This window comes from Haliaeetus albicilla, chromosome 5 (assembly GCF_947461875.1).
Source record: "Haliaeetus albicilla chromosome 5, bHalAlb1.1, whole genome shotgun sequence".
Lineage (NCBI taxonomy): Eukaryota > Metazoa > Chordata > Aves > Accipitriformes > Accipitridae > Haliaeetus > Haliaeetus albicilla.
The window spans coordinates 19220569-19236862 of NC_091487.1; the positions used below are offsets into that span (position 1 = coordinate 19220569).

A 16294-nucleotide genomic window follows, 5' to 3' on the forward strand; every position below is an offset into this window, starting at 1 on the left:
TAGAGCTGAAGGGAGAAGAAGTATTAACAAAACATGGAGATGTTAAAATGGAATGCTCATACTCAAGAGCCACATATCTTCACATAGAGTATTTGACCTGGAAGAAATCTTCAGTCTCTAAGTACTGCTAAGATGAACGAAGCAAAGCAATTCATTAGCAAAGCACTTACTTGGCAGAAATATGAAAACACGAACATTGTTCACACCCTTAAAAGCTAAGCACTGCGAGGAAAGACACTACCCAAAACACTTGAGCAATATAGCATGGTTTAGTAGGTCCATTAGGATGCATACATTTGATTCTTTCAGGTTTTTTTCTAAATACTTTGAAAAATTCCAAAGTTTTTAATGCTTCCCTCTTATCCCAGGAACTAAACTTCATAAGTGAAGTTATGAATGTTTCTTTTATGGATGTAACTGAAGTTAACTTTTGAATTCAATTTTTTTCTGGGTTGTAATTCATTGATTAGTCTTTTTAATCAGTGATGCTGGTGAAATGATTTGTTGCAGCTCAGTGTGTTCAATCTCCCTCAGCCACTACCAATACACGTTTTATATCACACACGTTGAACTTGCTGTTTAAGACTCATATCCTTAGGAAATCAGGCTTACTAAATCGTTATTGTTTGTGTGTGTGTTTGTCAGCTTTGCCTTCATAACTTTTAAATTCTCTAGCCAGTTTCATCTGGACAGAAGAGGGAATGATGTCAAAAAAAAAAAAAATTAGGCTTGTGCAAGTATTACAAAAATAGAGGCAGGAGGAAAGACTACCGAGGCTGTTCCATGATTTCAAATTTTTATTAGATATCAGCAAGTACACACGAGAGTGAGTGTTTGTAAATTCTCTGCTGCAGGGATATAAGACACAGTCATTAGAAAACCTAACTAAGCTTTACTACGGTCAGTGCTCATGGAGATAGCTGTTAAAAGTTAACTTTTAAAAATTATTCCAGAACATAACATAATTGTCCTGGTTTCAGCTGGGATGTAGTTAGCTGTCTTCCTAGTAGCTGGTACAGTGCTATGTTTTGAGTTCAGTATGTGAAGAATGTTGATAACACTGATGTTTTCAGTTGTTGCTCAGTAGTGTTTAGACTACAGTCAAGGATTTTTCAGCTTCTCATGCCCAGCCAGGGCACCTGACCCAAACTGGCCAACAGTGTATTCCATACCATGGGACGTCCCATCTAGTTTAGGAACTGGGAAGGGGGGGGGGCAGGGGATTTGCCGCTCGGGGACTGGCTGGGTGTCGGTCGGTGGGTGGTGAGCAATTGCCCTGCGCATCATTTGTACATTCCAATCCTTTTATTACTACTGTTGTCATTTTATTAGTGTTATCATTATCATTATTAGTCTCTTCTTTTCTGTTCTATTAAACCGTTCTTATCTCAACCCACGAGTTTTACTTCTTTTCCTGATTTTCTCCCCCATCCCACTGGATGGGGGGAGAGTGAGTGAGCGGCTGCGTGGCCCTTAGTTGCTGGCTGGGGTTAAACCACGACAATAATGTATTCTGTTACATTAGGTTAGTTAGCTATCTGGCTTGATAGCATAACATATTTAGACAAAATAGAGAATTGTGAGTGTTATAAAGACCTTATCAATAAACAGCTATGGAAATAAAAATAATTAAAAAAATCATGCAGATTCAAAATTTCTTCTGTACAATACACGGTGTGAAAATGGTTTCAGACCTCTAAATCTACACAGAGAAAGGTTGTGTTAGGTAGCACTTTGGAAAAATACTTGCCTTCTGTCAGAGGTGATCTGACCTAGTAAAAGAGAGGACTGCTTTTGCCTTTAAGTAATTTAAAATAAAGACATAGTTTAAAAAGTATATTCTCCCATTAAAAAAAAAAACAACCAAAACTTTATTTTCTAAATGGGGGCAAGTAATAAATTAAGGCAGATGTTGTCAGGTAGTTACAAATATTCAAAAGACAAGCAAGCAAACCTCTATCAGCTGCAGAGCCATTTCAATTTCCATTTTTTTCATGGTCCTTGTTACAGTTTGTCCTGACAGCTGACAATAGCTTCTCTTGGATTCTGTCTGGTTTTTAAATTATGACCATTTGAAAAAGTGATAGCCACAATGGCATTGGAACAGATGGTATTATGAGGGTCACAGACCCAAAGACTTACCAGAGGGCTATGAAATGCTATGACACAAATGCAGTCTGTGATGATGCTTTGTCATGTTAATTGAACGCGTAGCCAGAAGTTGGTAGGTTACAGTTGCCAGAAATAACTGTTCCTGATACAAAGTCTAAAACAGTATGAAATGTTGTCAGATCTATTAAAGTAATTGATGCGTCAAACTTAATTTCCTTTAAAATTGTGATATGATAGTGTGAGCAGCTGGTGATCTTTGTTGAAAATAAATGGTGTAGCTTTAGCCTGGGCATCCAAAGTCATCTCATTTGCTGCAGAATCAAACCCTGAGCTTCCTGAGATTGGAGGAAGTCTTTCTGCTATGTGCATTGCATTCGATATAATGTAACATTTGTATCTGGGTTTTTTTGCTGGAGATAAAATCCATGGATGTTTAACACAATAGCTGGTAGGAAATGTTTGTATCTCACCCCACACTGAACGGCTGCTTTAAGTTCCAGAATTCCCACCTTCCCCACCAAACCCACACAGTTGCTGTAGTTCTTATCCTTCAAAGTGGAAGCTGCCACTCTGCATTTCAGCTCTTCACTCAGCATTAACTTCTCAGTTTGCTTATTCTGATCAAATCCTAGCTTTGTGTGGGAGTGCCTTTTCTGCCATTCTTGTGTTCTTCCTGCCAACTGTGCTCCAGTGAACTAGAAAAGTGACTCAAATGGACAAGATTCTGACACTCTGGGAAGCGGGATTCAGATCTATTTCAGCTGCCTGTCAGCTGGTAATAGTAAACCAAAGGAAAGGACTGAGGGAGAAACAGCATTTGGAATTAGACTTTCTTTGCTGATTCCAACCTTGTGCACTAATTTATTATACAGTTTGGAAAATGGGTTTCAAGAGTCATAAACCAACCACAGCATATGATTTAACATGCTGTGTCAATCAGTGCACTGATGGATAACCATTTATAAAAAGTCCATAACTGCATTACACTCGTGTTTTGCCTCAATCTTTAACAGAAATGTGATGTTCGTCAGAAAAAGAAATACGATGACTTTCACAAATACAAAATGCAAGAGCAAGACTGAGTATGGAAATGACTGGGGAGGACAAAGAGCTGGGGTACTAGTTAATCTGAGCTACGTGTCCATTGTTCTACAAGAGCTACACCTTCGCTGTTCATGAGTTGGCCAAGCCCAACACGAGACATCATGTCCTGGTTATCAACGTCATCATCTTGTCAACAGAATAGTCTCACCTTTAATTTTGTAAGCCTACAGATTTCTCCTTCCCTTATGGAAGGTGGTGGTGTTCATGCTCCACTGGTTGCTTCGTGTCCCCAAAATATGGAGACTGCCATGGCCAGTAAAACCAGTTAGTTGAGGCTGGCCAACAGGGCAAGCGTACCTCAGTGTAAACTAAAGCACAGGTTTCACTTGGAGTTTCATCCCAGGCTGGCCCTGTGATTCTCTTGTAATCCCAAGTAAAGTGACTGGATGACAAAACTGGCCTGTAGCTTCGCATCAGTGTTGTCCTTATACACAGTGAGCACTGAGGTGACTGAAAAGGAGCACTGGAGAGTCTATGGAGCATCTCCTGGGAGGAGTAGGAAACTTTAATAATAATATATGCTCCTTGTAAACATGAGAGGAGTATGCATAATCAAAATAAGGGTAGGTGACATTGGCACTGGAACAAATGAAAACAAACTGGCTAGGGAAAAATTTGGGAAGATGATTTGAGGAGTATTCCTAGCACTTACAGTCTAAATGCTGTGGAACAAGAAATCCTGTGCTAAGGTTGTCTGTAACACCAGGGGAGCAAAATCAGTGACCTAAGAGGGCTCTTCTGATCTGATGTTAAATAAACTGAAAATACCTTATTTTTGGCAAGTTTTAAGTAAAAAATTAACGATGATCCACAAAAAGATAGTTGTGAGAAAACCTGATAGGCTTCATATACGGAGTTGAATTGTAAAAGGTAGGTGATACTTCAGTTATATTTATCTGTTTGATTCCAGATCAGTGTTAGCAAAAGCTGATTTGTTGAGGTACATTAATGTTACTTTTAGCTTTTTAAAAAAATATTTTTAATGGGGTTTTTTTCTAAAATACTGCTGTTCGGGTTTCTTTCTTTAATTGTCCAAAGGTTTTTTCCTTGGTTTTCAGTATATTCAACTTCTTCAGGTTTTGTGAAAGGTAAGTTGGCATATAAAGAAGTATTTTGTTTTATTTTTCTAAAAGTGCTAAAAGCCCTTTCTAAGCCAATGGTTACGGTTTGGCTCTTCTGATCTCAGCCTGATGGTGCACAGATGGGAGGGTGTATGCCTTCCCTTCACACTGAAAATAGCCTTCCCTTAAAGATGGATCTGTTGGCAGTTGTCCTGTCAGACTGACAGGTTAGCAGCCTACCTACAACTTCTGCCTTTCATTTAAGAATCTGGAGCGGAGAAAGGAGGTGCATTCCCTCTCATACCGGAAGGTTTTTGCAAACTGTCGTGAAGATTGCTTTTCCCATTGTAGTGCGTTGAGCCTGAGGAGCAGATGGCAGTTCACATCTGCTTTGTGGAGAGGAAATTATCTGTTTCCTGGGAATGCTATAAAAAAAAATATATTTATTAATGCTATATTAAAAATAACCTCTTTTTCTTAGAGGTTACTGCAATGCCAGTGTAGTATGTGCTGCTGTGGTGTCATAACACTACAGTAGCCATAGTTATAACATATGTATGTACATACTTCTATATGCAAAAGTCTTTTTAGCTAAGGGCAAAAGGAATAAAAATGTGAATAATGTGCTTTAATCTTTGAATTTCTGTTTTATTTTAGTAATGAAAGGACTGGTCATCTTTTATACTGTAGTTCTGACTCTGAATATTTAACATGGCATTTGTCAGAATATTTGAGAGAAATACACATGCATAAATGCAGAAAAGGTACTTCAGAAGAGTATCATTCACTTCTGATTCCTTTTCTGTAGTCTCGAAAGTTCAGACAAGTGTTAGTTTCTGTAGTATTGAGTTGGGTACAAGTATGGACTACAAATACTAGCTTTCAATATAGTGACACTCTAGCTAAAGATCTCCAAAGTCCTTGATTTGAACTCTGACACTTCTGTTAATTTTAAACTTTAACTACAGAACCTAGTACTGTATCTGCAACTCTGATTTTTCTTTGATACACAAGCTATTCTCCTGACTTCAGATTGATTTCTTCATTAGAACATTTGATCAATTTTTCTAATTACTACTTCCAGAAGCCACATACCACCAGTATGTTCATTGTGATTTTATAGAAAAACTGTCATTAATGAAAAACAGCTTCTTAAAAAGCCGTTGCTTGCTATTTCTTATTATTTATTCTTTAATTCTATGAGTGGGTGACTGACAGACAGAAGAACATCAATTTCTTGACATTATGATAATTTTGCAGGGAGCACAAGCTTTCAAAACCAGGAGCCTTCAGATGTACTAAATTGAAATCTAGTCTTTAGGTGGTGGAGTAAGGACACTGAATTCCCGGTATCCTCAGTTCTTGTGAAAAATCCAGCTTTTCCTCAAATGCTTGAATATTGACTCAGTGGGCAGACTTTGAGGCTCCTCATTTCAAGAATCTTAGTCTGAGGTTTTCTGTTTCTCCAGCCTGTTCTGCACTTGTATCATTTTGGGGAGACTGGGGGGGGGGTGTTCTCTTTTGGATATTAAAAGCAGTTTTATGTTAGTCCTAAGTCTTGAATAACAGAGATAGAATTTTCTCTAATTCTGACCCTTTGACTCAAAACTGGGAAAATAATGGCATCAGTAACAAACAGTACCTAGGAGTCTCTGTAGGTAGCACAATGATGCAGTAGTAAACCTAGCCTTGCTTTTGAAACCAGGCAATGTTGAAATACAGCAACAGATCAGACGGATAAAATGCTAGGATTTCAGTAGTGAGTATACTGTAATTAGATCATGCACTTGTATGTATAAAATGTCTACATAGGGGAAAAGGGGTGAGTGTATGAATGACAACATACGAGAATAAACAGAATTAAGGAAATGACTATGGGCACTGTCTGTAGCTGTGACCTCCAGCAGCAGTTTTCATGGCAGGTGTATGTTATATGTATGGATGCTATACATCTGGGAAATCCTCTTTTCTCGTTTGTGGGAAAGGTGAGAAGACACTGATGTGGCTTCAGGGCTGGGAGGGAGGGGAGAGAAGATGCAGTGCTGCTGAGCTTCCAGATGGAGGGAGGCGATCGAGAGATGAATCACCTACACCTCAGTGTCCCCTCATGGTGTCACAGCTGGGAGGAAATGTAAAATGTTTGCACCAGATGACAAGTACTCCAAATTCAGGACTGGCCACAACCTGAGGACTAAGGTTGTACTTAATTATTCCCTGATGCCAGTGATGATGCAGTACTTGCCAGAGCTGTAGCCATCTGACTTCTGAAGAGAGAATTGTCATGGTTTTGCTGTGTTTGTGGATACAGCGTATGGAATAAGACCCTCAGTATAATTTTCAGATAGAGATAAAAAGTTAGATAATTTCTGAAGTCACTAGGTGTTTCACTGTATCAGGAAGGTGTTTTATTTGTTTCCAATGTGCTTGCTATAGTCAAATTAGTTCTCGCAATATAGTGTGACAGTCATGCTATGTTTTTATAAGCTGACAGGACATTCACATAAAGTGTAAATCAAAATTACAGCAGACTATTGCCAGATCGTTGTTGTCTTAACAGGAAAGGAGGTCCCCTAAAGCCTTCCACCAAGATGGAAGCTCATGATCAGCAATTTTAAAAGCCAAACTTCAGGTTTGAACCTTTCTGCATCATCGGCAGCGAAGAGTAACGAACTAAAAGGCAAGCACATCCCTGTTGGAAGGGGTCAGTCATTTTCAAGGGGGTTATAAATACACAGATGCACTAACAACCACACACGTTCGTTATTTCATGCTGGCAATGTAAAGTTCAGTGAGTAACAAAGCCAAAGTTGTTGTTTTAAAAATCTGTTGCCAAGCAGTAGGTTTTCTCCTAGCAACGAGTGTTTTGCAGCAGGGGAAGCAATTGGATACCTTAGGGGGTATGTTAGCCTTGGGGGAAGGGTAAAGAAATAACAAACTGGGGTTGGGAGCTTGCTTCAGCGGGGACGCAGAGCACACAGCTCAGTTTCTGGGTGTGCAGGGGATCGAGGAAGGCAAGAGGGGGGACAAGGCAGGGACGGCCGCATGGAACAGGCACTGTTTTGGGATAGGCAATGAACAAAAATATGGGCTGCAGGCGCGGGTTTGTATTTGTTCATCGGTTGCTTTGGTTTGGTTTAGTGAGCGATCAGCTTTAGTATTATTAGCTGATTGTCCTCATTTAAAAAAAAATGAAATCCATACTGAGCTGCTAGGAAGTTTTATTTTGAGCATATTTGAAGAAACACACTTTTTATTCAAAAGAATTGCATTATTAGAGAAAACAAAATAAGTAGTTTTGTATTCTGCATTTTGGAAACAAATTACATAAAAATTGCAGTTTCTCTTCCAATTCAAAAATATTATGTATTTATTTATTTTATGGAAAATTATCTTTACTTGTAAGTGGTGGTAGTCAATCCAGTTGTTTTTAAACCTTGTAATATCAACACCCTTCAAAATCCCTGCATTAAAATACATCTGTGTCTGTCATTGCAGACATAGACTATGTTTATTCATCATTTTTCTGATGGAATGGCTTATTTCAAACTGATGCACCATGTTACAATTTTTTCACACTTGCAGAAAATAGTTACTTACAATGACTAAACATGCAACTGTTCTTGGTATATGCCTTCAAAAGAAGGAGTTAATAAATGATTCCTTGTGCAAAGTCATACTTCCATTTGATGGACATGTTTCAGCACAAATTCATCAGCTAAAAGGAAAATAGGAGAGCATAGTATATAAATAATGTGCTATTTCACTCTACATAAGTGTAAAATATTGATTATAGAATACATTTAAAATGTGTATTTTTATCATGGAGAATGGGGAAATATCAGCTGCAGAATTTTACTTAGTTTCCCAGATATGATGACAAATTCTTCTCATTTTGCCTCACTAACACTTCTTCTGTTTCATTATTATAGCATAACACTGTCAAGTCTCTGGTAAACCTTCAAGTTTGATAGATTTGTTTGAAAATAGCAGCCACCTTAACACATGCAAAATAGGCTGAAAAAGCAGCATGTAACAAGGGGCAGTTTTGTGATGCTAAAATTACAGTGCATATGGATTTGCAATGCATACATTGCATATTAAGTTTTGTAACTGTTTATGGTCATAATCCTTTATTTTCAAGCTGTTTTGATAAGATGGGCTGGTTCTATCATGTCTTTCTGCATACCACAGTTAGAGTTGATTCTCTCTTAGGCAGGCTGGGACTTGTTTAAAAAAATAAAATAGTGAACTGGGAAAATTACTGGGGAGTTAGATGTAGTGAGTTCTTTAGGCCTTTTATTGTAACTTTAAAAAAAATCATTATTGTCCACACCTGTATAGCTCTATATCTGATTATAAGATTTGCAGCTGCTAGCTTATTGGGCTTCAGCAGGTCATCAGTGAACCAGGCAGCTAGTATTTCCACTGTTCTTCTGTCTCCCTGTTCTCATCATTAAAAGCAAAATCAGTCCATTTTTTATTTTCATATGCTTATAATGTTTTGTTAGAGCTGTTGTTTTTGCAAGGAAAACTTTTAGCTCTGAGGGGTATTTTCTAGCTAAATAAGGTCTGCATCATACAAATTTAGCAGCTCTTTAGCAAACAAGTCATGTAATACCAGGAAAAAAATTAATATCTTATCTGGTAGAACTCAAATCTCCATAGTTGAGTCTTTTGCAGGTCAACAGGCTGTGATTCTTAAACATGGTGAGTGTCTGACTCATTTTTGCATGTTAGGTTGGCCACATTTCTTCTTCTCATGCTCTCCTTTTCTCCCAGTTACCAGTTTCCTTCTCTGCAGTTATAAGAGAGTTCAGTGCTGAGAGTTCAGCATTCTCTCTGAAGAAGGCAAAAGTGCAAATGGACTCATGGCCAAACCTCCCATTATATTTTTTCCACTTTGAAATAAATTTCATTGCTTTTGAGAACATCTCCCACCTATAGTCTTTTCCTTAGAGAAAATGAAATCGTTCCTCTTGATATTAAATGAATAAAGGTAAAAATCTCAAGTAGTGCTTCTGTTAAGATTGAGAATTGTTTATTTTCCAGGAGGGGTGGAGAAGTAGTCAGATGATTAAACCTTAAGAAAACCTCCAACTCTCTTGAGCAGAAATTTTTAGTCACATTGAAGAAACCACAGTGATTTTGTAGTGTTAACTTTTTACTTTTTTTTTTTTTTTTGCACTTATTGTAAATCTTGGTTTAGCACTTTATGATAAAGCTCTGGTTTGGTGAGACATATGATGGGTGATAATTATGGCTTTAATTTTTAAAAAGTTAGTTCCATGGAAAAAAATTGAATGTTAGCTTCTCATTTGCCTAAAAGCAAATAAAAAAAGTGACCTCACTAGACTCCTCTAAATGGCTAGTTTTAATCATGTTTTCAATATCAGAAATTAGTTATTTAAGTAGTTTTCCATTTCTGTCCTGTGTTTATTTTTCTAGGGTTTTTTTTTTCCACTGACTGTTTGGTTAATTGTTATGACAGGTTAATTTGCAAAGAGAGAAAGCCCATTTGCAGAAAACAAGGTACCTTTGCAGTGAAGACTACGCTACATGCTTATTTAAGCAATTATGGCTTTATACAATCATGTTGTTTAGATTCTGAGTGATGATATTTTATTAATAAATAATGATGCATTTGCTAACTGAAGGTTTTATTTGGAGACTGTGTAAAGCTGCATTTGGCAATTAGAATTAATTTCAATGTTTTCCTCTTTAAAAATGCTTACATTTAGCTAATGAAAAATAACCTTACTATGTCAAACTGCAAGGGGAAAAATAACTATGCCAAAAATATAATTTTGACATGTCAATATATATAAAAATATAATTCTGCCTTATTGAAGAAGGTATTAATTGTAATTACTGGTTTTATTGTGCCATCACCATAGATAAAATTTTAAAAGAATCTTGTTTATCTAAGATACGGATAGATATGTAATGACATACTGGAAGTTATCTAGGTGGAGTAAGGATTTAGGTCCTGTTGAAGTGAATGCTGATTAAACATACCATCTTACATGCATGTGAAAATTCCAGTATGCATCTTTCTGTGTCCAAAAGACTGTGAATATGTTGTGGGGTTTGTTGTTTGTTTGTTTGTTTTAAAAAAAAAAAAGGCCTCACGGGTTTGAACATTTCAGAATCCATTAATTTTATCATACTAGTTTTCTTCTTTTGGAAATAAGTTAGACACCTACCATAGTTTTGCTTTTTAATCTTTGTATTCATTAGTTGGACACTTCTCTGCACCTGCTTCTTCAGTGTAACCCAAGGAATCAAGAGAAAGTTGTTCTTACAACAGAAGCATTGAGTAGTAATAATATACAGGCATGAAAATGTTGGATGGTACGTTAAGGTATTTCTGTCTATTCAGACTCAATAGCTGTTGAGCTGTAATTGTAATAGCTCTGGGCTGTATTTTTGTAGGTACCTAGGAGGTATTGAGTAATAAATAACAAATTACTTCTGTTTGGACAACAGTGCCAAGGGCCTTCAGTCAGGGGTTGGGCCTTGTTTGGCTGAGCATTCTAAAAACAATCCTTGGACGGATGCTTTGGTGGGGCAGTTTTGTATGTGGGACAATGTAAAAAGAAGTGTAAGGGTGATGATCAAGGGATGAAACACATGTAAAATCATGGACCAACTGCGGGGCAGACTTTGTGTCTCCAGACTGGATGAGGAGAGAATCAGCAGATCTTGAAAATAACCTGCGGCAGAGAAGAAAGTTGGAAGCACTTTTCCCCCCTTTTTATTAATTCCTAGAGGGATTTTTTCTGTTGTGATGTAAAGCTTGTGTAGAACCTTGTTTATAGCAACTACAGTACCTCTCTGTCACAGGCAGCACACAGTATTACTCTCTTTTAGAAAGCCAGCTTGTGTAGGCTCTTGAAATTGAAAGGTCCCGGTTACTTCCAGCTCTGAGCCCTGACGATGGCCTGGGCGCTGTAAAGGGCTGTTGACCTTTCCTTGAGCAGAGGGCATCTGAACTCCGCAAATCTGAGTACTGTTTATTATTCAAAGTGACTGGTATAAATATCAACGAATCAGAGACATGAAGTACTGCTTTCACTTCTTGTGATGATGGCACAAAAAAGTCTCTGTTTCTTCAGAGATTCCCATTACTTTCTGCCTGTGCCATTTCTGATTAGAGTTTTCTCTTGGAGTTTTTTTGAGTTACAAAATCAACCTCTACAATGTAGAACTAGCTAAAGGAAAAATAAGATTTGCTTAGAGAGTTTACAGCATAAAGACATCCTGAACAGACAGAAGCTGGAAGCCTTAACAGTCTTAGGGGAGATAAGTGGTTTGCCAAAAAAAAACACAAAAACAAAACAACCCCCCCCAAACCCCCAGAATTTTCAGCAAACCAAACATGAGGAAAAGTAATAAACAAAATTTGTACTGAGCTGCAAAATAAAGAAGCCTGCACACATTAGAGGCTTTTAGAACTGTGTTAGAAGCAAATGTCACAAATGTATTGGTCTTTCATGTAAAAGAGCTAGTGAGAGAGAGGCAATAGCAGGAAAGATCCTGCCTTCACCTAGCAGGATGCCAAGTTTTCTTAAACACCTCTGCAGCATTTGAAAATGTACAAAGAACCGATAGATTGCCTTAGATTCCTGTAATTCCTTAGGAGCTTACTGTTTTCATCATCTTCTGTAGAATGGGTGTTTTCCTACTGATATTTCTTATTATTTACTCAAATGATTATATAGCAGTTTTTCTAATTGATTCAGATTCCAAATTCCCTATCATAATTTTTTTTTCCTTTTTAAAGTTCATGTGCCTGTTTATAAAGAAGATATAGGGAGAAGGCATTCTGCTTAGGTTTTAAACTAACATGCCAAGTCTGAAGGTGTGAGCCATATGTCACTTAGGTACCCCTCCATGTTTCTGCAGGGTTGATGTGTTGTTCAAGCCCATCTCCAGCCATAAAGCAAGAGACCTAACATTATTCTGCAGATAAATGTTGTCTGTACATCTACTGCTAAATAGGTAAAGGCCAGAACTGGTAGCTATGAGATTTTGTTTACAGTTAGGAAGCAAAGGAAAATATGCAGTGAAGGACTAGGATAATTTGTATTGATTTCTGGGAAATCTTAGAGGAGGGCTTTTTCTGGGTTTTTTTAGGGTTTTTTGTTTTTAGTGGTTTGGGGTTTGGTTTTTTTTTTTCCTGAAGGGTTTAGTACAGAGAGCAAGCATATGCTGACAGCTGATAAACTGGAGGTCAGTTTTCTTGGATGGGTGATGGTGCAAGGTCGCTGAAGGATGTTGCTGTGTGATAGGCATGCCTGCTTCTTCTCCCTGTGGTCTGTAGTATAATGCTTAATAGAGCAAGAATTGCAAACAATGAAATGAAATGTTCTGGGCCTTAGAATTTTAATGAAGTCATCTGGGAAGGAGATCTACAAAATGGACACTCACAACATATGACATCTGACCATCATTCTGAGAGAGTTAATGAGTCAGAGGGTATTATGTCTTCCTTCTCTAGATCGCTTGTTTGAGCTCAGCCCTCAGCTGTAGTGACGAAATGTCACCATCTTTTTGATGCTCTGCATGAAACGAGTCTAATTTTCTCTCTGTTGGTTCTTTGGAAGCAAAGCTCATTGCCCCAGTGCTGCTACCCAAGGCAGGTGTCTTCATACCATCCCAGCCTCTGAGACACCAGTGAAGGACTGACTTTTGGGAGACTCTCCCTTGAAAACGCTGTGTCCTCAAAACATGAAGTACATGTTTTGTACCCATGCAAGAGCGGTTCCTTCACTAGTGCTAAATAGCTTATATTCTTAGAAAAGTATAACAGCAGGCAAACAGCTAGTATTCGCTCTAGTTCTGTCACCTGGAAAATCTCAGCTACACTTTTTTCCATACAGAATAGGGCAGATGTGACATAATGTGTTTCTGGTCCTATCAACAGGCTTATATCTGCAAAATTTGGTTTCCTTTGGTCTTGAAAAGAACAGCTTGTATCCGTAGCAAGTGGGGAAAATAGTCTGGCATATTTGTGAAAAAAAGTATTATCAATATTCAAAGAACTCGCATGTTTAATCAGTATAAAATATACAAATCTGCACAGAAAAAAGGAATATTTTTGAAAATTAATCAGAGAATCTTGTCTCAAAAATTAAGAACATTTTAACTTTACTAAGGTTAGGTGCATGCAGCCAAACCACCTTTATATATTCCATGTCCTTGTCCATTTTTGTAGTCTCACTCTGATACCTGCCAGTCACTGACAATCACTTTCCTGCAGGGAAAAAACACTGACCCTGAGAGTTATGTGATTTTTGGATTGGAAGTACTGTTCACTTGCTCTGGAAATGCTGACTCACTTGACAGCTCAAAAAAAAATCCAAACCAGAAAAGCCCTCTAGCACCTTTATGTAAGAACATCTGCTAGGCTGATAGAAATTAGCCTTCATTGCATTGATTTATTTACTTGCCAATACTATACGGTGCTCTTACTGTTCTTCAGAGCATGGTCTGCTCTGTTGCTCTGTAGGATGGAGTTAGCAGTCTGCCCATGCAAAAGCCAGCCTGGTGGGCAGAATTCCAGAAACATATGGTGGGTAATTCAGGGGTTGCACAGAATTTCAGTACTTTCTAATCATCAGCGCTTAGGCTGATAAGGATTTGAGGGATAGATGTACAGAGAGAAATAAAAGAAATCATGGTCCAAGAAGTGGAGGCTGGGAGGGGAGAAGTCACAAGGAATCTATAAGCATGTAATCAGGACACCTTTCTGGAAAACAAAGATTTGTGGTCCGTATGCATTTTGCAATACAGAATCACAAACTAAAAATGCATAACTTCGTTAGGATTATTATAATCCTGGAATAAAGCTCTCTTACTGGGTAATTCCGTGGCCATTCTGGCATGGTAACATAGCTGAATGTGATGGATGGAGATTTCCACTGCCTCATTCAGCCCATATCCTAGTGTGTTTGGACAGATAAAGAATCTATGTCTAGGAAGCTCCTGAGGAAGATACCTGCTTGCTGGACCTTTATAAACTACAGGTGCAACGTTAGTCCCAGCACACTTCCCATTCTACATGCTGAATCAAATACCATGGCTGTTGCCCACTGGGCTGAACTCGGTTCTGTTACTGCCATCTGTGAGAGCTGATGGTGCCATGTATATGATCTCAGATGTTATAAGACATAAGCTAGGTGCTGGGATGCGCAGGCAGGATACGAACACTTCAGGGCACACACCTTAGTAGGACTTTAGGCGTGGGGGCTTGCCACAAAAGCTCAGGTACTTACTGATTTTTGGTGGTTGGGTGGAGTTTTTGTTCAACTCAGTTTTTGCATTTCAGTGTCTTTGTTTCCTGTCCAAAGCCACTTGACTCCTTGTTGGTGTGTAGTAGCCTGCTCTAGTCCTACTTCAGGTCATTTCTTTTTTTTTTTTTTTTTTTTTTTAAAAAAAAGGTATTATATAGTCTATAACACTTTGAACCCGAGAGCTACCTATGCTTATTTCACTGTTGTGACATATCATTTGAGCTTCAGGAAGGTCCTACTGGCCAATCTCATCCATTTTTTTTCTTGCAGGCTCTGATACTTCACCAGCTTGGGCGCTATAGCTTGGCAGAGAAGATTCTCAGAGATGCCGTCCAGGTGAACTCCACGGCCCATGAGGTCTGGAACGGCCTGGGAGAGGTGCTGCAGGCTCAAGGCAATGATGATGCGGCAACCGAATGCTTCCTGACAGCACTGGAGCTTGAAGCTAGCAGTCCCGTGGTCCCTTTTACCATCATTCCCAGAGTCCTTTGAGAGGGCATCTTGATCAACCAATTTTGGTCTGAATTCTGGGTGGGGAAACCCAGCATATCAGGCTGCCTGGTGACTGGTTAGTTTGAAAAACTTGAGCTACAGGTAACAAATTCCAGTCTTTTGCAGGAAAGTGGCCAAAACAGTGACGTGATGCAATATATTAATGTTAGACTGGGAGGACAAAATGGCTAGCCAGAACCAAATCACTCATATCGCCTACATTTTTGCCCTGGTAGTTTTAAAACATCGTTATAATTGTTCATGGATGATGTGCCATATTTTGTTAGTGATACTTGAGTGTTACATAAAATTATAATGGAATCAACTACCAATTGTAGAATAAGTTAAAATTCAGTGGCAGAGCAGACTATTTTTAACAAGGCTGTTAATAAAACTGTTCTCTTCCTGCCTCTCAACCTCTTTTGGCCCAAAGTCAAAATGTGAATTTTCTGTTTCCATCTCTATTTTAGTCCAGGCCAGAAAATCAGTTGAGTTCTTGTTTAGTTGTTAATAACTGTGATGTGTGGCTAACTGTTATCTCTATTTAGAGCAAAGGCTGAGTACAAGAATATTTATATTTTACCAATGTATGCCTGTTACAAAAAATATATTAGTTATTTAAGTTTAACTTTTTTATGTGAATTCAGAGTTTATTTATCAATGGAAATATGTAAAAAGAAGCCTCAAATGGAATATTTACCGACATTCCTTATACATGACCCACACTTGGCTAAATGGGAAGATTATGTTAATAATAAAATGATTTTTAAATGGAACCTTTCCTGTGTCCTGTTTAAGAACCCAGGGGGAAATAGATGGCTTGTGAACACATTTTTATGATGTGGGGCCTGTGGCTGGCTGGCCTCAAAGATCAATGACACCAAAATTAAATGCCCTGAGGCCGGTCTAGAGGAAAGAAGCTGCTATACTCTTTGCCAACGGTATTGTTATCTTAGATTTCAGGTTTCCTTAAATCTTCACTTCTTCTCCATGTTTATTCCTTCCACTCCAGCTCTTGATGAAGCCAGATTACTCTGCCTGTACATAATACAAGGACATTTATGTATGTAAAATGCACTTTGCATCCCTTGAAGGAAAAGTTGGCTGGTAACATATTACTGCCATATCAGTAGTAATAGGGCCAAATGTTTAGTAGACAAATACTTACCAGAGTTTCTCTGGCATGCATGGAGAAAATCCATTCGTTACAATGCATATTCAGGGGACATG

The 16294-nt window shown here is 38.3% G+C and overlaps 1 protein-coding gene across 6 annotated transcripts in view; it reads left to right on the forward strand.

Moving 5' to 3' along the window:
• Window positions 1-15840, forward strand: part of TTC7B (tetratricopeptide repeat domain 7B) — a 142592-nt gene extending 126752 nt beyond the window's left edge. For all 6 annotated transcript variants that reach the window (XM_069783646.1, XM_069783648.1, XM_069783647.1 and 3 more), the window contains one exon: window positions 14843-15840. In XM_069783646.1, the coding sequence (XP_069639747.1) occupies window positions 14843-15064 (222 nt within the window). In that variant the 3' untranslated portion in view covers window positions 15065-15840. The remainder of the gene's footprint in view (window positions 1-14842) is intronic.
• Window positions 15841-16294: the final 454 nt, after the last annotated feature.